Source organism: Triplophysa dalaica, chromosome 17 (genome assembly GCF_015846415.1).
Source record: "Triplophysa dalaica isolate WHDGS20190420 chromosome 17, ASM1584641v1, whole genome shotgun sequence".
Taxonomy (NCBI): Eukaryota; Metazoa; Chordata; class Actinopteri; order Cypriniformes; family Nemacheilidae; genus Triplophysa; species Triplophysa dalaica.
In genome coordinates this window covers 9252640-9274240 of record NC_079558.1, presented here as the reverse complement: position 1 = coordinate 9274240, position 21601 = coordinate 9252640, and the positions used below count along the sequence as shown (strand labels likewise).

General features: G+C 37.7%; 2 protein-coding genes across 2 annotated transcripts; one reads left to right on the top strand and one right to left on the bottom strand.

The window, feature by feature from the left end:
- Positions 1–243: 243 nt before the first annotated feature.
- Positions 244–4377, bottom strand: xrcc6 (X-ray repair complementing defective repair in Chinese hamster cells 6). The gene is made up of 12 exons (XM_056771396.1): positions 4158–4377; positions 3927–4039; positions 3686–3827; positions 2934–3185; positions 2650–2836; positions 2348–2534; positions 2087–2259; positions 1800–1957; positions 1544–1673; positions 1331–1431; positions 1135–1251; positions 244–985 (listed from the first exon to the last, which is right to left on the bottom strand). The coding sequence occupies exons 1-12, from the start codon at positions 4225–4227 to the stop codon at positions 789–791; spliced, it is 1827 nt and encodes a 608-aa protein (XP_056627374.1). The 5' UTR covers positions 4228–4377; the 3' UTR covers positions 244–788.
- A 118-nt stretch (positions 4378–4495) lies between these two features.
- desi1b (desumoylating isopeptidase 1b) lies at positions 4496–6608 on the top strand. Its single transcript, XM_056772193.1, has 7 exons — positions 4496–4540; positions 5030–5177; positions 5358–5379; positions 5480–5549; positions 5695–5801; positions 6109–6231; positions 6325–6608. The coding sequence occupies exons 2-7, from the start codon at positions 5090–5092 to the stop codon at positions 6413–6415; spliced, it is 501 nt and encodes a 166-aa protein (XP_056628171.1). The 5' UTR covers positions 4496–4540; positions 5030–5089; the 3' UTR covers positions 6416–6608.
- The last annotated feature ends 14993 nt before the right edge of the window (positions 6609–21601 follow it).

Below are 21601 nucleotides of genomic sequence, written 5' to 3'. Positions count from 1 at the left end.
CAGTTTTGTGTAAAATATATTGCATGTGCTCTCAGGCCACACAATTTTTCTCAGCAGCATTGGGCATGCAGAATTGAGAATTGTTTCTTTCCTAATTCAAGATTTAAAAAATGTTCAGCGTTTTATTATGTAATTTTTTAAGCATCAATTCATGCTATTTAATACAAACCGAGGCTTACGTAGACAGGTAAATAGAAATGATTGAAGAATGATGAGCAAAGTGAAACAAGGCTACAGTCCAAATTGAAAAACAGATGCATTTATTGCACGCATTATGAAAACAGTCACAACGCTGAACCAAATCATGTCTGGCATGCCCTGAATAGGCAAGACTGACTCAAAATGATAGCCACTTAAAATGTGCAGACATACAAAACTTTTGGGATTTATTTTCTGAACTAGCATGTAAGTCATCATGACATATATATATGGAGGCAAGGCCTTAAAGGGATAGTTCACCCAAAAATGAAAAATTTGTCATCATTTACTCACTCTCTTGTTATTTAAAACCTGTATGGCTCTCTTTCATCCACAGAACACAAAAGAAGATATTTTGAAGAATGTTGATAACCGAACAGCAGTGGCAACCATTGACGTCTATTGTATGAAAACAAAAACAAATGCAAGTGAATGGCTGCCATCGCTGTTCGGTCAGCAACATTTTTCAAAAGATCTTTTTCGTTCTGGAGAAGAAAGAAAGTTATACAGGTTTGAAATGACAAGAGGGTGAATAATGATTTCAGAATTTTCATATTTGGGTGAACTATCACTTTAAGAACGTTGGCTCATTAAGAAAGCTGCATGGTTAGAGCATCTATGAGCTCCTGTTTCTTGGTCCCGGTCGTTCGTACTCCAAACTGCTTGCAGGCGTCTTTTAAAACAGGCACTGTTAGTTTGCCCAGGGTGCCTTTTGCCACATGGTCTCTGAGCTCTTGGTCAGACATCTCAACTTTTGGCTTTTTTTCAGCTCCACCACCAGAATCAGCTGTGAAAAAAGATGAACAGTATTAAAGGAGAGACATCAATAAAAATGGTGATTCTTCAGTTTAAAAGCCAGAACCTGAGAATGTTAATACATAGATTTATGCATCTTTGCATTTACAACACATGCCTTGTATTAATACAAGATCTCACCAGGTTTGCGCTTGGCTACAGGCTTCCCCTCTGGGTTATAGTTAGGAGGATAGACCAAATCTTTAAACTCTTGAGCCAGCGAGCCGATACGGCCATCTATCATTTCTACCTTTGGCACTGAAGGAGAGTACAAAAAGGGTGAGACGGTACAAAAAACAAGAATTTTTTTATTAAAACAATTTAGAACAACAAATACTTGTTAAATCCTCAATAGTCTCTGGAGCAAGCATGTCCAGAGCCAAAGCTTCTAGATTCCTGTAGTGCTGTTGCAGCACTGGGTTTTCAAATGCATCACTCCTTTAAAATAAATCAGAAACATTCAATTAAAACTCAATGCCTGGGGATTGTAAGAAAGATATGCTCTGCAGTAACTGTGCATGATCTGTTATGGCTATGAAAGACCACTCACCTGTACTTGAAGCGGAGCTTATGCACGATCTCTTTCATCTTGCTCACCTGCTCATCAGAAGCTCTGGGACACTCTTGGACATCTAAAGTGCGTATGTCATCAGCGAAGGGCAGGAAAATCACATGGAAGCCTTAAAGAAAGACACTATTATATGAATGTCAACAATTCAAATACCATCATTTTGTGAACAGTATGTTGTACGTAAATGATCAACTATTTAAGCAAATTCACCAATTAACAATATAACATGATGTACCCGGAGGAGTTGCCTGCGATTGACTCTGATCCAGTTCTTCTCTCTGTGGAACCAGCGCCACAAACCGGGGTGGAGTGTTACGACGAGGGATGTATCTGCACAAGGCAAACACATTTTTCTCGCTGCACTTCAAAAGCAGAGCTGTAAACAGGCAGGAGCTTCCTATTGTAAACCACAGAGAAAAATACAAAACAGCTTACCAAAACGTGCAAGATCAAATTATGAAAATATAGTTTTGACTGAGAGAGCTTACAATGTTTTAATATTCAACGAATACAAATGAAGACCTGCCTGATATCTGCTCCTCCTCAGGATACATGAAGAGTGAAGGTCGTATGTGATGGTGCAGTTTGAGGCGGTCCATGGGTTTAAACCCCATCAGTACCAAACCAGGATCATCAAACTTTTTAATCTCATCCACCTCATTTTTCTCCATCACAATCTGTTTCTTCCCATAAACCTTCATGAGGATGTATGAAAAGAAGTATAAAATGTAGTTTCTCTCAAACAAAAGTGATCACAAATTAAAATGTGATGCTATAATGTACCTGTGCTCTTTTTGTGTCGCTTGGTAAAAGTAAGCTGCCATTGTGGGTGTGGAAGAGACGGGTTTTAGTGCGGACAGGCTCATTACTTTCTCTGTAAAGCCTGACGGCAGAAGGTTTTCTGGCAGTCCTGGCCAACACATATACGCCAACTGACAGATCGACACCACCTCCAAGAGAAAATTTCAACCTTTGTAGAGACACAAAACAAAATATTACATACCATTTTTATTATAAAAAACTATTACAATTCTTTACAGCCAGAATCCAATTTTTTATTCCACTGGACATGCATTCGTGTTTACCTGCTTTGAGCTCTTTTCTTTAACTCTTTGGCTCTGACCCTCTTCTGCAAGTCCTCGAGTTTCCCGCTGGGCTCATACTGAAGGCCAAGTTCACTCTCATCTTCAGGAGTGCTTACGATATCACAGAAGAACAAGGAAACATCAAATCCATCAGGTTTTGTAAGATGCATCAGGTCAATGACCACACCTGAGGAGAAAATAGGGATTCAATCACTTGCAAAACATATGTTACACAATGTTCCTCATTCACCATATCTTGTCACTTTCTCCTCAAATGACTCTACCAGTTTCTTTAAGATCATTAGCCTTGGTACGAGTCTGTCTGTCTTTCGCACTGTCTCCTCCGTGAGGATTGTCCCTGCAAGTGAAGATCATGAGGCGCTTGTGGGACAGTCGCAGCTTGATGTCACTGTAAAGGTTGGAGCAGCACCACAAAGCATCTCCAAGGGAAGTTTGCCCGCTACCCATGACCTCTGCGGCCAACTGAGCTCCTTTTTCACCCCGAAGCTTATCAACATCCTGAACACGCTGAGCTCCTGAGAAGACAAATATTGGGTGAGATGAATCTACCCTCAAAAAAATCATAATCTGAAAGATCTTTGATGCATGCAGGCAGGTAAGGAAGGTCTGAAAATGTATACAATATTAAAATCACGAAAACATTGTCAATGTTTAATGAAGTAATAAAAAATAAGATATATGAGATTATTGAGAAATCTTCCTTTTGATATCAGAAACAAAAAAGGCATTCAGCAGTTTTTTTTTACGATTTTGAACTATGAGGAAGCCTCATAACAGGCCTTTTTCACAATCTTATTTTAAATGCAAGACAGTTCTTTTTTAGTTCTTAGTCAGTTTTGCATTTTCACACCATCATAAAGTCATGGCTTCCAAAGTTAAACATGTACCCATAAAACAAAACTTCAGAAAGTAGATGCACAAGCTTGAGATTATGCTACTGCATTCTATATAAAATACTGTAAGACAATGGACACATTTTTTCTTTTTTCAATTTCCCATACACCAGATTACCCACCAGGTGAATCCAAGTCATGGTAGACATAGACATGCTTGAAGGAGTTTTTGGGGTTCTTGCTTTCCTTAGTCCCGTAGAATACCAAAGCCACCAGATCTTTGTCACTGCTTATGATCTTACTGGTGTACACACTACGCACACACTAAACACAAGATCGACAACTTTTATTATGTAGACATAGAAAGCACAGGAAATAAAAAATGAATGAATGGGGGCTGTTCAAATTTAATTTACTATACACCTGCATTGTCATGTCAAAATTTGATAACTCCCCATTCTCTCCCTTGACGAACATCTCTTTGGATGCATCCACCAAAAACACGAGACTGTCACGACCACTGACTTTGTAATCGCCTATAATGTTTAAGTAAAAACACTGAAGTTTAGTTTCACTTGTTCTGACCCAGGTCAGTTTAAAATAGTTTAAAGTGTAACTTATGCTATAGAGTGAAGAAAAATAAATGCAGTTAACCTCCAGATTCTTCTTCGTCCTGCTCTGCATCATCGTCTTCGTTTTGATAGAACTCGTTCCACTCCGCCATTGCTTTCCGATATCTATAAGAATGGTATCGAGGTTAACTTTCACACGCGGGTAGGATACAGCGACCTTTTATAAACGTAAGGTTTGCCACTTTGATTTAAAACAAAAACATCGTATTCCTACACGACCGCGCACGTATCCACAAGCGCCAAAATTTGAATGACAGCTTTACTGGCCAATCAGAAACGAGTATTGAAAAGCAATATCCAATGGTGAAACCGGAGCGGAGTGACGTGACTTGCTTGTGCACAAACGAGGAAGTAAACTAAAGTTAATGAGAGAGGCAATGGCGTGGTTAGTGTAACAGGACAAAAGTAAGTGCATTTAAAGATGTTACTTGTAGTGGCAGATTATTTAAATATTTGCCATAATACATTTAAGTCGTGAAATGAAGGTAGTCAAAAATGCCCTAAAAAAATCAGAGATTTTCTAGGGGAGGGACTGAATGGGTCATGTTTTGTTCTGTGGTGAACATCATAACATAATTAATTTTACCTGCGCCATCTAGTGTTCAAGATATTTCAACAGATGTTACGCATCTGCATGTGCTGCCATTGGTCAGTCAATGAATAAGCATATTTGTCATAACCGGTTTCACGAATATCTTGAGTCACTGTTGCGCTGGCAGCTACCTGTCAACTTTCGTGTTTCTTTTTATTCCTCAAATCATTTAAAAGCACAACTAACGTGATTTGAAATGATTTAATCTTGTAGCGTTGAGAATGTGAGAGTGCAGAACTGTGAAGTGTATTTGTTAGAGTTAGGCAGAGTGAGAAACTCAAGCTAAGCTTCACTTTTGCTAGCTATAGCGCTGTTTCCCTGCGGTTTCGTCTGTAAACACTCTTTGGTCTAAAGCTGTAACGATGGCTGGTGAAAGCTCTTATAACGTGAAGCTGTACATATACGACCTGTCAAAAGGAATGGCCCGTCAACTGAGTTTCATGATGCTAGGTGAGTTATCTTAAATTTGATATACTTCTAGGATAGTGCTTCTGTTTGTGTTTATTGCTCCTAAAGTAATGGAGAGCTTTTTTTTTTATGGAGAGAATGTTAGACATTCACGAGAAATGTTTCTTTATTTAATGTCATATTTAAAATAAATATTTATTACATTTCCTTCCAAATATACAGGAAAGCACCTCGAGGGAATATGGTGAGTATTTTAACCTTTTTGGAAACCTTGATTCTTGTAAATATTATGGAGATATGTCTTCTAAAAGTGCATTCACTTATTACGTTTCTTGTTCTTGAAGGCACACCTCTATAGTGGCTTTTGGGGAAGAGTTTTTCTTTGGAGGAGTGGGCATTTCAAGTTGCCCTCCGGTAAGAGAATGGACTAGAAACAGTAGTAGCTAGGAGAAATTTCTGAAAGGAGAAATGTCAGATATGTTAGAGATACTTCATAAAATAGCGCCTTATGATTGTAATCCAGCATAAACAGTAGCATGATGTCACCGTCATGTTTCAGGGTGGGACACTTCTGGGTATGCCTGACTCCATTGTGGATCTTGGAAACACAGAAGTTCCCCGAGACCTTTTTCTGGAATATCTCTCGTCTCTCAGTGGCTCCTACAGGTCAGCATATCTTTATTTGGATGTAACGGAAAATTGGTATGATTTTCACAGATGTTAAAGGGGTTGTAATTTTTTTTAAATTGGAGAAGTTTCTTTATTCCAGTTAATGTGTATTTAAGTAGGCAACCAAAGGTTCATTTACATCAATATTAAATTTTGATTGAGCATCCCAAAATATCATCAATAACTCAAATGTTTTTTTTTTATTATTTCATTTGGAACCACTAGTGGCAAAGAAATGACAAATTTCAAATCAGCAAATTATACTAATATGAAACTTCCCATACTTCATCTTTCTGTTCCACAGTCCTGAAAAATACCATATTTTCGAACACAACTGTAACAACTTCAGTAGTGAGGTGGCACAGTTTTTAACTGGATCTAAGATTCCCTCATACATAACTGATCTTCCATCTGAGGTGCTCTCCACGTAAGTTTCACCTTATAACTGTTTACCCAATGCATTCAGAAATTTCATTGTTATTTTTAATTGCATTAAATGAAACTTGTTTACTCTCCTTAGACCTTTTGGCCAAGCACTCCGTCCTTTTCTAGACTCCATCACCATCACCCCACCTGGAAGCAATAACTTGAATGGATTTGGCCAGAGGTAGATCTGTCCCAATCTAAGTGTGAATTATTTAAATATGTATAATGTGTATCTGCCCTGCAGGCTTATTTACTTACTGCTTGAGAGCAATATATTTAAAAATAACCATTTTATAAGTGCTGGTCTTTCAGATTTTGTGCTCGGTGCCTGTTTATAAGGAGTTTCTCAATTTTGATTAAATGTACTTTTCCGTGAAATGTGGTGTGGACCAGACACTGGGTCATGTAACTGTCACAATGTTACCAACTTTCTTGACCAAATCACTGATAAACAACTAAACATTAGCAGTTATATCCTATATGGGTTGTAAACCGACCATAAGTGTATAACATTTTAATATAAGCATCAGAAAAACGAATGAATTGCTTTTTTATCGTTTTTTACTATGCAAATATAACCCACTTAGGGATTTGAGCCCAATCCCCTTATTAGACTACAGGGCCCATATTCATGAAAAATCTTAGCGCAAAGAGTTGCTCCTTGTGACAAAATTCTAAGCAAACTTTTAGAAATGTGGGTGTTTCCCCTTAGAATTACTGAAAATATCCTTGTAAAGAAAAAGTATTTCATAAAGCATCTTAACCTCTAAAGATCCAAAATTTTAGAAGTAGCGAGGAGGACTTTTAAGAGACTTAAGAGTTTCTTAAACAGCAGAGAAAATGGACGAAACATGAAAGTGAGAAGAAATGTGTTGCAATGCATGACAATTTCCATATTTCTTTTAAGGTTTATCAGATGTTTTTATTGTTCTGTGTGTATGTTCAACTTTTGTTTATCTTGGTTTTCTTGTATAGCTGCTTTGATCCAATGCAAATTGTAAAATTGCTATAAAATTACATTGAATTGAATGACAGTGAATAAGACTCAACAGATCGTGCAGGGTTCATATTTGTGACTGATCCTATTAGAGACACGCTAACATCTCCAAGACAGCGCAGAAATACCATAGTGCCAGAAATAGAAGAAATAACTACATTTAATATATTTAGCAGCTGGAGAAATGCAGCTATATGCAGCAGAGATGATTTGGTTCTGTCACAACCTTCTAAAGTGATCACAAAAACAACTACAGCACTTACAGAAATGTAATATGTCAATGTTCATTTTCTATCAAATACGTTGACATTAACAGCAAAAATTAAAGAATATATACATATGTGTGTATATATATATATATATATATATATATATAGTGCGAGTGTGTGTGGTAAAACAAGAAAAAAGACAAGTGCACTTTCAAACTAATGACCGTATACTTAAAAGATCTCTTTTTTTCCCTTCTTGGTTAACCAACCAATCCCAGACCTCTACATAGAAGTTTTTAAGTTAAATTAAGAGTTTTCGTAGAGGATTCTTAGAAGCTTTAAGAATACGGGCCCAGATGTCTCCATCCTACCTCAAATATATTCACTTTTTAATCATGAATGACTGGAGAATTTGTTAATCAATGAAGTTAACATTTTAAAAACAAATTGAAATGCTAGTTTAGAGATTAAATGTATTATTTGATAATTAATACTGATCTGAAGAATGGAATGTCAATTTTCAGTTTTCTATCTTACAATAGATCATTCTTTATGGGTTATTAAATGTTGTTAAAATCTGGACACCTTCCAAATGCCTTAGTCTTTACTTACATTATCCATCCATTGCTTGATTTGTAGATTGCTTATTATTGACATTTTCTATGTTTTAAGTTGTTATACAGATCTTAACTTCAGCCAGAAGCCACCTGGTATTTATCCGAGATTGCCAAAAAAAGAGGTTTTAAGATGGTCTTCAACATAACATTACATTAACAATCCAGAACAGTGTCATGGAGATAAAGCTAATGATTTTTTTATAAAATATGTAAGAACCATCCAGTGGGACAGCTGTTGTATTTCTCACATAGGTTTTATGAGACACTGTTAGCATAAATAATACTTGTAAATATAATTTAGAATTCTTCCTCATGTGTGTTTTAAATCAAATTTTGTCCATTGAAAAATAAAGATATTTTGACAGAAAATGTATTTGTTCATTTACCCAACCCTAAATATTTTGAAGAATGTTGGTAATTGAACAACGTCGGTACCCATTCACTTTCATTGGTTTTGTGTACATGTAATAGAAGCGAAATGATACCGTCATTGTTCGATTACCAATGTTCTTCAAAAATCTAAATATATTTTGTGTTCTGCAGATGAAAGAAAGTAACATCATTGACAAGAGGGTAAGCAATGATGACATAATTTTCCAATTATGGGTGAACTGTTAATACAAGTTATTAAGAGAGTTGTATGTAGGCCTACTGTATACTAAAAGTACACTAATAGTATACAGTACAGTAGATGTTTCCCATCCTAAATGTAGACTGTAAATGATATATCTCTTTATTGACCTCAAAAGTTATTTCACATATATCACATTTCTCTGAGATGAATTAACAATTTAGGAACCATTGTATAATTTGAAGGATATGTACCTTAAAGTTACATTTCATTTTTATCATCTTATTTCCATCCTGTAAATCATCTACTTAGCCGTTCTTTATATTCTAATTCTAAGATAATTAATGATATTCGATTGAATTCTGATTCAGGCAAAATTTCAGTTCTGGTTTTACTAGATACTCCCACATAGGCTGGAAAACTGGGTAGGTCTTTCTGGGTTGGTACTTAAATGGTTTGGGTCATACCTTAAAGGGAGAGGTTACTATGTGAACATAGGCAACCATAAATCTGACTGGACACCCATGACTTGTGGTGTTCCACAGGGCTCAATTCTTGCTCCGCTCCTCTTCAATTTGTATATGCTCCCACTTGGCCAAATAATGAAAAAGTACCAAATTGCCTACCACAGCTATGCAGATGACACTCAGATCTACCTAGCCCTCTCACCCAATGACTACAGGCCTATTGACTCTTTGCCAATGCATTGATGAAATTACCAGCTGGATGTGTCAAAACTTCCTTCAGTTAAATAAAAACAAAACTGAAGTTATTGTTTTTGGTAACAAGGATGAAACTAACAAGGTAAAACACATACCTTGACTTAAGAGGTCTAAAGACACAAAGCAAAGTAAAAAATCTTGGGGTCATTTTGGAGATTGACCTTAGTTTCAGCAGTCATGTCAAAGCAATAAGCAAATCAGCGTACTACCATCTCAGAAACATATCAGATGTTTTGTCTAAAGCCAAGATTTAGAGAAACTAGTCCATGCCTTCATCACCAGCAGGGTGGATTACTGTAATGGACTCCTTACAGGTCTTCCCAAAAAGACTATCAGACAGCTGCAGCTCATACAGAATGCTGCTGCCAGGATTCTGACCAGAACCAAAAAATCTGAGCATATCACTCCAATCCTCAGGTCCTTACACTGGTTACCAGTTACTTTTAGAATCAACTTCAAAGTATTATTAATTGTCTATAAATTACTTAATGGTCTAGGACCTAAATACATTTCAGATATGCTCATTGAATATAAACCAAACAGACTTCTCAGATCATCAGGATCAAGTCAGTTAGAGATAACAAGGGTTCATTCAAAACAGGGCGAGTCAGTGTTTAGCCATTACGCCACCCGTAGCTGGAATCTGCTTCCAGAAGACATCAGACGTTCACCAACAGTAGCTACTTTTAAATCCAGATTAAAAACACACTTGTTTAGCTGTGCATTCACAACCTGAGCACTGTGCTGGTTTACATCAACTGCACTTCTATTTCTAATTTATTTTATTTTGCTCTTATTCTTTTTATATATACACTCACATTTTTAATCAATTTTATTGCTGTTTTAGTGTTTCTTAAAATCTAAAGTATTTGTGATCTTAAATCATTTGCAATTTAAAGATACGTTTATTTCATTCTGTCAATCATTTTATGTAAAGCACTTTGAATTGCCCTTGGGTATGAAATGTGCTATATAAATATACGTGCCTTGCCTTGCCTTGCCTAATGAAAATGTGCTGACTACAGGTTAAATGAGTTTCCTTGAAGACAAGCAAAATAACTTTAGATTATGCTTCTTATCTGTATATCTACTTCTAAATTACAAAATGATTTTCTTTCCTGCAGTTATTTTTACAGCTTTTTCGTTTTGAATTTCTAATGTAAGCGCTTCAAATCAGAGACAGACTCTAGTTTGTGTATAATTTTATGCAGGCATTCACATGATAGTTTTTGAAATAGTTGTCCACTTACGAAATGCATGACATTTATATGATTTCATGGGCCATTGCATTAATTAACCAGCACAGCTTTTCAGGGTTTAATCCTCTCACCCAAATAAAGCGTATTACTGTTACTGTCAAGAGCAGATAAAAAAATATTACACCTAATCATGTGGAGAATATACCAGTATAATGCTCAAATCCATTCAGATTAAAGAGTGAAAGGGCAAAAAACGTTTACCTTACCAAAACGTTTGAAGAACAAATTTCGTGTTTTTAAAGCATGTACATATAATGTCATGGTTCTGTCCCACCTTGTTTTGCTTTTCTTGACCATGACAGAACCTCTTGTTTTGTGTGAAGAGTGGGATTTTGGCCCTTTTGGTCTTCCACACTTTCTCCGGTGTCATCTCTGTTCCCGCCCTCTCGTCTCTTCATTATTGATTGCTAATTATTTCATGCCCCACATCTGTTCCCTCTTGATTTGGTCCCCTTTTTAATGGCCTTATGTCTATTGTCCTGTGTTTGTTCGTTTTGAGTGTTTGCAATGTTTGCTTGTGACCTTGTCAGATGTTCAATTCGTTTGCTGAAACGACCATGTGGATTAATTTACCTTGTCTTGTTGCCGTGTCACCTTAGTTCTGTCGAACTTAAGTCATGTGTGTGTAAGTTTTGTGATCCTGTTCCCTTGTTTTTTGCCCCCTCGTGGGAACTCTTATTTTGAAGTTTGTCTATATAGTTTGCATTTTACCCCATCATGGGTTTTTTGTGTCGTGTGGGTTTATTATTAGTCATAGTGTTCACACCACCTTGCTGCTTGCACTCGGGTTCTTCCCTACCAATTCGTGACATATAATAAAGCTACACTCAAAAAGAAGTTGGTGAACGAACTTAATTAAATTAAGGAAAACTTATACACAAAATTGAATGAAATTTCTCGTACAAAATATAATTTGTTTGAAACGATTCATTATATTCTTGTTGTATGAAGATAATAATAATAACTCTTCATAACCTTAAAGATAAATGAACACTAACATGTGTTTCTTTTTACTGAAAAATGCATAAAATAAAACCTATTAAGAAAATAACCCCACAAAATGCAGTTATTCACAAAGCATGGTGGGAAATAAAAGTCCACTGCCCAATTATAACTATTTTATGTTAAGAAAAGACAACTCCTTTATGTTGTCCCAACATGAATGGATTCAGTTATATTACTAAACATAAAAAATCATGTTGTGTTGATTTCACTTAATCAGGTTAAGTAAATTGAACAAGCAGAAAAAAACTTTTTTTTGAGTGTATATGAATCATAACAGTGCTCAAGCAAAATACAAGGCATTAAACGTGTTGATGTGTTAATCTTCAGCTGTGGTTTACATTTACATTTTTTGATTTTGTGCAAGAAATTCTTTGCTGTGAAAGTTTCTTTTGTGTTATGTGAACTAGGGCAGAGAATATAAATGATATGAGTCCAGCCACTTAATGTGAAGAAAAAAATTCAAACACTGTGGTTTCCCGGACAAGGATTAGTTTAAATTAGTTGTTGTTATAAACCCACTATTTCAGCAGAGTTGAATTGCCCAATAGGACATTTCCTACGCCTTATGCAGGGAGGAAGCAGTAAACAGTAAACTCAACTATGAAGACTGTCCTACTGGAGCTGGACCATAGAACCATGTCCAGCCGCAGGTTGGTCGATGCGATTTCCGAGAGGAAAGTAAGTCTGTGGTTGAAATCAACTTGCATTTCCCAATCCATGGCTATACTCAGCAGACATGAATCTGGGGTTAAGTGTTTGGCCCGCGGTGTCTCCCTCTCCCGAATAAAGGGTTGCCTTTTTAGTGAGTTAGCCTTGGCGTTTTGGGGGATGGCATTTGTTGCACTCTCTTGGTCTCTACTGCTGCAGCCAAGCACTTTAGTACTTGATTGTGGCGCCATGTGTATCTTCCTTGTGTCAAGCTCTTCTTACATCCCAAAAGAATATGTTCGAGGTTTGCTGGAGCTGCACATAGGTGGCAGCCTGGATCCTGCCCATACAAAACATGCAGATTTGTTGGTGAGGGCAGCACATCATATGTAGCTCTTATGATGAAACTTAGTCTGTTTGTTTCCATACTCCACAGCTCACTCCAAGTGATATTGTGCCGTTCAATGCTTTCCCATCTCATCCAACGGCCTTGGTGGGCTGAGGTTCCATTTCTTTCCTATCACTACTGTTGGAGCAGCATCTCTTACACAGGGATCACAGGATTCTTTGAGCGTCATCTCTAACTTTGTCATGGTGAAATTATATTCCTCCACAAGGCTTGAAAAGGGAAGAGAGAGAGCTCCATTCCCATACAGCCCTATGTTGCTAAGACATCTTGGTAGCCCGAGCCATTGCCTCACTTGTGTACTCACCAATCTCTTCCAGTTATTGGCCTGAGACACAGTGAGCTCATACATTGAAATTGCCCACATCAGGCGTTGTAATAAGCCAAAATGGAAGCACCAGAGTTTCAGCTTCCCAGGAAGAGCTGTATTATTGATTTTCTTGAGTCCACTGGCTGTCTCTTGCATGAGTTGTTCCACCTGTTCGGCGTCTGTAAGGTCTGCGGTGTACCACCGTTCAAGGCCTTTGATGGGCTTTTCCGTGACCGTTGGTATAGGCTCACCCTTTATACAGAACCTGTGATTGGTAAGCCTGCACTTGACAATAGAAATACTGTGGGATTTGCTTGGTTTGACCTCCATTTGTACCCAACTAATGTTCTCCTGGAGTTTATCCAACAGCCGCTTTGTACATGCTTTGGTTGTTGCGATGGTTGTCATGTCATCCAGGCGCAACCCATTTTTCAAACGCTGTCCTCCAACCACCCAACGCGATGCTTGGATTAATATTTCCATTGCCATTGTGAAAGCCAGTGGTGAAATTGTGCAACCTGCCATTATACCAACCTCCAGCTGTTGTCACGCGGTGGAACTATCAAGTGTGGTAATACAAAATTGGAGATCCTGAAAATATGCCTTAATCAGCTTTCTTACCTGATCTGGAACATGGAAGAAGTCAAAGGCAGTCCACAGGGGCTCACATGGCACTGATCCAATGGCATTGGCAAGATTTAGAAAAAACACATGCAGGTCTTTCTTCTCCTTTTTTGCCATTTGCAACTGGTGCCAGATGATGTTAGCATGTTGCAAACATCCAGAGAAACCCCCTATGCCTGCCTTATGCACTAAAGTGTCAATGAAGTTGTTTCTCTTCAGAAATCCAGAGAGTCTATCAGCCACAACGCTGAATAAAATCTTACCTTCCACATTCAATAGGCTAATTTGGCGAAACTGATCAATAGTTGAGGAGTTTTTCTCTTTGGGGATCAGTATGCCTCCTGGCATTCTCCAGACCTTTGGTATTACCTGCTTTTTCCATGCCACTGCCAATAATCTCCAAAGGTACCTCAACACACCAGGGGCTTTCTTGTAGAGCCTGTATGGTATACCGTTGGGTCCAGGAGCTGAAGCTGATCTTGGCCTTTTTACTGCACACTCAACTTCGCTCCATTTAGCGGGCCTTGTGTTAATCTGGTGTCTTGATAGCTGATATTGGTGGCATGTCCTCTGGAATGGAGATGGCTAATGCCTCTGATTGTCTGAATACATTTTCCCTGGGTGCTCCACAATATCTGTTATAGCTACTTTAAGGTTCCAGTTTTCTCCTTGCTAAAGATGCTACTGACGAACTTGTAAGGATCTTGGTAGAAAGCGGTCCTGGTTCGCTCCTTCTTCTTATGTTGCTTTCTCAAGCTCCCTGCTCTTCGGAAAGAGGCCAGGCGACTTTTAATATCGCCTTGTAGTGCCTCTAGGCCCTTTCTTTTTTCTTCTGTGGCTTTCCTCCACTGTTTCCTCAGGCTCCTCCTTTCTCTGACAAGTCTGTCGATTTCTTTTTGTCTCCTGGGTTTAGGTCAGCCCGTAAACTCCTTCTGTGACCTTGAGTTCTTGCTTTTCACTCCAAATCTCTCCACCCCATAGGTGTATATGATCCCACCATCTTCTCCAGTTTCTTTTCGACACCTCCTTTTTGCCCTGCTAAAAGCTGGACGATATCCGAGTCAATGGTTGCCCATTCTTTGTTGCAGGATTGAGGCCAAAGTATCTGAGGTCTTCTTCCATCCATTTTCCTTCCTACGGCTTGCTGGGTAGTCTGGGTAGTCTCCGGGTTGCTGACTGCTGTTTTTTTTTGCTTGGTTGGGCTTCGTCTGGAGTTCTGATACCCTGTGGGCTGTGGTGCTTGTCCTGCCACTGGGCTTCACACGACTGATTTGACCTACCTCTTGTGAAGTATTGGTCTTCTTCCTTCCCTGATTTTAAGACTTTTCTCTGATGTTACCTTTGTCCAGCCGCAAATGCATATCCGTAGTTTCTGTCCTGTTGTAACTAAGACTTTGTTAAATAAGGACATTTAAGTAGTTTTTACAAACATGCTTTACAAAAAAAATCTTCAGCCTTGTCCGGGAACCTTAATATAGTTGGTTTGCAATTACATGGCAAATTGTCATGGCAATATCATTATTGGAAATGTGTGATACGCTGCATTGTATATGATGCAAAAATGAAATATTGTAATGACATGATGACAGGTGAGATCTTAGTTAACAAATTCTTCAAAATAGTATTTTTTTCTAAATTATCCATTGGCTCATTGACTGCATTAGCCTTTCCGTGCACTGAGTAAGAATGTTTTTAAACTGGACATGAAGTAAAAAATCTTGCAAGAACAAGGACCACTCTACAAGATCTGTCGAGCTAATTAAACCTTTTCAAAGGTGATAACTACAAAGGTAATTAGAGTACCACGTCTGAATATGGATGAAATGTTTAGGGACAGTGGGAAGGCGAAAGGCTAGTTTAGTCCAGCATGAATTTCTATTCTTGTTAGTAATGCTTAGTGGTGGTTTTGTAACAGTATAGCAGGTCAACCAACATAGTAATGCTGTGTGTGGCCTAGCAACCAAAATAAACTGTTTAGACAGAGCAAAATAACTTTTGGAAATAATATTTCAGAATAATATAAATTATTTGGTTATGATCCTGTTTATCGTGACTCTATAGATTACAACTTGACATTTAGAGTATGTATGGCACTGCTCCTGGCCCCGTGAGATTCTTTCCCACGTTTCTAAAATAACACGTCCTCCATTCCTTTTCTAATTTATCTTTGGGCACATTGTTCTGAATTTAGAGTTTCTTTGCATACTAATCCAGGCTAAAATAAATCTGAGTTCAACTCAGTGTGAATTTGTTTGCAAGGCTTTATCCTTACTAATGCACTGTACTCCTGAGAGAGTTCTGAACTAAATGCCGTCTCACTATTTTCCCTGCAGATCCGGCAACAAGCCTCATGGTGATGAAGAGAGAGTAAAGAGATACAAGAGCCATAAGTGGATTTTGTGGTTGTTGCATGCATCATCCTCTCATGTTTCCAGTTAAAACATTTTTCAGTTTACCTGTTGTATATAAATAAAGATAACTAGTTAAAAGCTTAAAAAGTAGATGGGATAGTCAAATAAATTCAATGCCACAGACTGGACTTGCACATACTGATGTATGTACTGTTTTTCACTCTTGGAGAAAAGAAAATGACTCAACAATTTTCATCATGAGGTTTTAATCTTGTTGACCCGTTTTTGTCGTTTAGAGGTTGCTCTTTCATAGCTCAGTAGATAGTTTTCATGTAGATGTTTTCCTAAAATTGCTTAGGAGACATAAAAATTACATATGTCTTGAACGTTTCTCATCAAATCCAAATGATTTAATTTACATTAATTTTACAGCAAAGGTGTTGTGTGTATTTTTTGGAGAATCTATTTACAGAAATGCAATATAATATAAGTTTTTATGTCTTCAAATGTTTCTAAAGACCTTGCATAATAAAGCGTTAATAAATACGAATTAGCTATTTCTATACATACACTGCATAGAAATGTGCCGCGTTGTTTCTACAGATGCCCTAAACGGAGCTATTAGACCATGTAGCAATACATTAAAGGTCTAGTGTAGCGACATCTAGTGGTGAGGTTGCGAATGCAACCAACGGCTCACTCCATCCCTCCAATTTCTATGTGGTGTATGTAGGTAGAAATAGCTAATTCGAAGGTAATAAAGACATATCGCTTTATTATCACCTCAACATACAAATGTATATTATATTGCATTTCTGTAAATAGATTCTTCAAAAAATACACACAGCACCTTTGAGAGTAGTGCTGTAAAATGTATGTAAAGCAAATCATTTGGATGTGATGAGAAACGTTCATAATTATATTGCAGACTTGGCAAATCTGAGCTCAGTTTGTGATATTGTTGAGATCTCTTCTGAAACTCTAATGGAGACTTCATGAGATTACTAGATTTTTTCTCAGAAGAAATATCTGAGACAAAGGAGAGATAAGCACAGGTTTCCATTTGCTCTGTATTTAATTTTCTATAACTGTACACCTAGCCTTACTGTAGCTAGCTTTTACAATTCAGCTGAAACGAGAAAAAAGAAGTGTGAGTGAGTAAATCATATTATTAAAATACTGAGATGACTGAAAGGTTTCCTCAATGGATCCAGGTGCTTCTAAAGCAATTTACAATAATAAAGAACGCATCACAGTGGAATGACTGGCTATTTGCATCTCTTTTCACTTGGTAAAGGTCAAGTTTGACAGAGAGCCTACAGAGACCTCAGATAGACCTGACTGTTTATGAGACATTAAAATACACACGACTCACTAGAGAATTTATAGTCATCGTAGGGCATATGGCTCATCAGATATGTTTGCACAGACTCTTTAGTAACATTTTTCTTCCTTCCATTTGTCCTTCAGTTTTTCTTCCACACTTTGCCCCATTTATCTAGAAAAAAAGCTTTATTACACAACACATCTAATGTAACAGCATTACTCTGTTCAAGCACTGTCATATCCTTACTTAGATGAAAGTCTTTTTGTCAGGGTAGCAGCACTTTTAAAGGAATTTTAAATGCACAGTGATAATATACCAGGGAGAACATTTTACCAGAGACTGATGGCTTAGCTGGAGGGTCTTTCAGTTTCACTCATTGAATATGGCCGTTCTATAGGGTAATCTTTCTATTAATTATGTTTCTATTTCCCCCCATTTCACCCTTTTCTTTGTCTTGATTTGTTTTGCTCTTAGATTTTGTTGCTTTTGAATTCCTTTTGATTTTGAATTAAGTTAACGTATGTGTCCTCAGTAGAAGATCAGCGTTTGCCGTGCAGCTTTAATCTCACATACAGAAGTTTGCACAGTTCTGGGTAACAGAATTTGTATCTGGATCTGAAGAACAATACTGTAAAATGGCACTTTTGAGAATCTGGTAAAAAAGGAAGAAGCATCACTAGCAGAAGTGTTCAATGCCCTCTTTTTATTGCCTCTTTTTTTAACAAAGTGACCAGTGCCCACAGTCTCTATATGCTTTATTTAAAACATTTGACATATTTATTTTGTATAGCAGGAGGAAAGATGCTACATAACTAAATCTTACCAGTCTTTGTTGCACAGAGTTTTAGGAAAACCTTTCCTTCTAAAATGTTGTATGCCCTTTGGGATTCATATGTAGCCAAATGAATAAACACCAACATTAATTTCATAGCAGCTACATACATTTTATAGACGCCTTAGGCATTAATTGTACAACAATGACAGCAATTACTGTTAACTTTGAATGATTTTCTGCAATTAATTTCTTTGTTATAAATTACACCATCATTGCTCTTCCCATCAACACAGACATCCATTCCTCCCTTCACTTACCTTCTTAGTGTGTTAAAGGGATAGATAGTTCACCTTTAAAATGAAAATTCTGTCATTATTTATAAGCCCTCCTGTTATTTCAAATCTATATGACTTTGTTTCTTCTACAGAACACAAAAGAAGATATTTTGAAGAATGTTGATTACAGAAAACCATTGGTCCCCATTGACTTGCATTGGTTTCGTGTCCACACAATAGAAGTCAATGGGGACCAATGGTTTTTGGTTACCAACAATTTTTGGAATATCTTCTTTTGTGTTTTGCTGAAGAAAGAAAATTTCACAAGTTTAAAATGACAACAGGGTGAGTAAATGATGACAGAATTTACATTTATGCATTTGGCAGACACTTTTATCCAAAGCAACTAACATTGCATTGTCCTATACATTTGTTTCTAAGATTACCCTGGGATCGAACCCACAACCTTGCTTTGTTAACATAAGATTTATATTTTGAAGGTAAACTATTCCTTTAAATAGCCTCTTTTTAGATTTGCTTTTAGATGCATATCATTTTCTTTCATAAATAAACACTGTATATTTATATTAAGACTATTAAGGCCAAATTTCACGCCTCAGGTTTATGCATCCAGGAACTTGCATTTGACTGCATTAAATTCACAGCAAAACCTTTCACTTCAGTATTTTATAATTTTATTAACAGGGAGGGAATCAGTATTTTGTTGTGCATTCCAAGTATCAATCAAACTGCATAAATACAATTTACATCCATAATACGTTCAATAAAGGACCCTTTAAAGGGTTCTATCTGTCAATGGGATAAAGGGATAGTTCATCCAAAAATGAAAATTCTGTCATCATTTATTCACGCTCATGTAATTTCATACCTGTATAAATTACTTTGTTTCCGATGAACGCAAAGAAAGATATTTGGAAGAATGTTAGTCATTTTCAGCTCCGGGACATCATTGACTACCATAGTAGGAAGAATTAAATGGTAGTCAAAGTTGCCCGAGAACTCTTTGTTTTTCAAAATTATTCAAAATGTTTCATTATGTGTACACCAAACCAAATTTTTTTTCCTACTATGGTAGTGGATAATGTCCCAGAACTGAAAATTGTTAACATCCATCCATCCATCCATCTTCTTCCGCTTATCCCTCTCCCTAGACACTTCCTCCAGCTCTTCCGGGGGGACACCGAGGCGTTCCCAGGCCAGCCGGGAGACATAGTCCCTCCAGCGTATCCTAGGTCTTCCCCGGGGTCTTCTCCCGGTGGGACATGCCCGGAACACCTTCCCGGGAAGGCGTCCAGGGGGCATCCGGAAAAGATGCCCGAGCCACCTCAGCTGGCCCCTCTCGATGTGAAGGAGCAGCAGCTCTACTCTGAGCTCCTCCCGAGTGACCGAGCTTCTCACCCTATCTCTATGGGATCGCCCGGCCACCCTGCGGAGAAAGCTCATTTCGGCCGCCTGTATCCGGGATCTTGTCCTTTCGGTCATGACCCACAGCTCATGACCATAGGTGAGAGTAGGAACGTAGATTGTCCGGTAAATCGAGAGCTTCGCCTTGCGGCTCAGCTCCTTCTTCACCACGACAGACCGGTACAGCGACCGCATTACTGTAGAAGCTGCACCGATCCGTCTGTCAATCTCCCGTTCCATCCTTCCCTCACTCGTGAACAAGACCCCCAGATACTTGAACTCCTCCACTTGAGGCAGGAACTCTCCACCTACCTGACGTGAGCAAGCCACCCTTTTCCGACTGAGAACCATGGCCTCAGATTTGGAGGTGCTGATTGTTATCATTCTTCCAGATATCTTTCTCTCATTAGAACAAAGAAATGTATACAGGTTTTTCCTTTTTGGTGAACTATCCCTTTAATATGGGTGCAATATATACAGACTCATTTCAAGTCTATTTAAGTTCAAGCATCTTTGAAATGATTTAGAAGTTATATTCTGCCCTTATTTTGCGCGTTGAATAACACACAGACAAATGAAAGAAACCGTAAAGTGAATAAGTAAAAGACATGATGAAACAGGAGAAACACACAGTTTACCCCAGAGTACCAATGTATTCTGATGAGGGCCATTCATCTTTCCCATAGAGAGCCAAAGGCACAGCAGATACATAATCAGGTTTAGGACAAATATTAAATTGGGAGATTATTCAATATCAACATTATTCAGACTCAACAACCTCACATTAACATTTACAAAAATGTAACAGGTCAGTGCAGATGCACAAGAAGGTCATGTTCTTTGCTCTTATTCAGAGCTCTTCTTGACCTTTCCATGTATAATTTTAACTCTTTAATCATACAGCCATTTTCTCGTACCCTTTACAGAAAGATTTACATCAGACTCCACAGCGATGATGATGTTTAGTAGGTGTAGTGCACCAAAACACCTAGTGGAGAAAATGAATGCTTACAAGCCCTATAATAATATTTTTTAAATAAACAGGGCCACAATGAGAGTCAGTTTAACATCTGATCTAAATAATATATGAAGAGTTTGGTTATAAAAAATATTTTTATTGTGATATCATGTTTTTCTTGTGTTTTCTTGTGTTAGTTAGATGTATTTTATTTAGCCATTATGGCTTAAATCAAAACAAACCAACTGCGTTTGATTTAATTGGAATACACAGTAAAAAATATGATTTTTGAAAAATGTTAAAAACTGAGGAACCAAACACTTTATTATGTCCCTAGTTTAACAGGGCAATTAGGGTCCCACAGACTATGACAAGAACAGCCCCTTATGGCCTCGACAAACAACTTTTAGCTGAAATGATTTCTCCAAGAGTTCTGCAAATGACCTTGGATTACTTCAGCATTTATTGGAGTGAACATAACACCTTCGTATGATGGCTAGAAGCTTGGAAATCTCCAGTTTCTTGGATTATCTATTGACAGAAATGCAATATGATGTACATACATTTTTCTCAAGAGGTGTATAAAGACCTTACATAACAAAGCTTCATGTTTTTATTACCTTTGTTTGAGCTATTTCTATGTACATACACCACTGACCCCCTTACATGAAATTTGTCATGTTGTTTCTACAGTAGCCCTAAACAGACAAACTGCTCTACAAAGCACGTTTCAGAGCGTTGTCTCCTTCATCAAAGAAATGAAAAAGTGACTACATCGTAGTCCTGTGTCAGCCTCCGTAGTGCTTCGAAAGGGAGGGGTGGAGTGAGCATTTGGTTGCAGTTCGCAACCGCACCACTAAGTGCCGCTAAATTTCACACACTAGATCTTCAA

Bases quoted from the DNA above. Each gene is read 5' to 3' on its own strand.
- xrcc6 (XM_056771396.1), bottom strand. From the start codon at position 4,227: ATGGCGGAGTGGAACGAGTTCTATCAAAACGAAGACGATGATGCAGAG. The intron at 3,186-3,685 runs GTGGGTAATCTG...TTGTCTTCTCAG, and splicing joins CCATGACTTGGATTCACCTG to GAGCTCAGCGTGTTCAGGAT. The intron at 2,535-2,649 runs GTAAACACGAAT...GTCTCTACAAAG, and splicing joins AAGAAAAGAGCTCAAAGCAG to GTTGAAATTTTCTCTTGGAG.
- desi1b (XM_056772193.1), top strand. From the start codon at position 5,090: ATGGCTGGTGAAAGCTCTTATAACGTGAAGCTGTACATATACGACCTG. The intron at 5,380-5,479 runs GTGAGTATTTTA...TTGTTCTTGAAG, and splicing joins AAGCACCTCGAGGGAATATG to GCACACCTCTATAGTGGCTT. The intron at 5,802-6,108 runs GTCAGCATATCT...TCTGTTCCACAG, and splicing joins TCTCTCAGTGGCTCCTACAG to TCCTGAAAAATACCATATTT.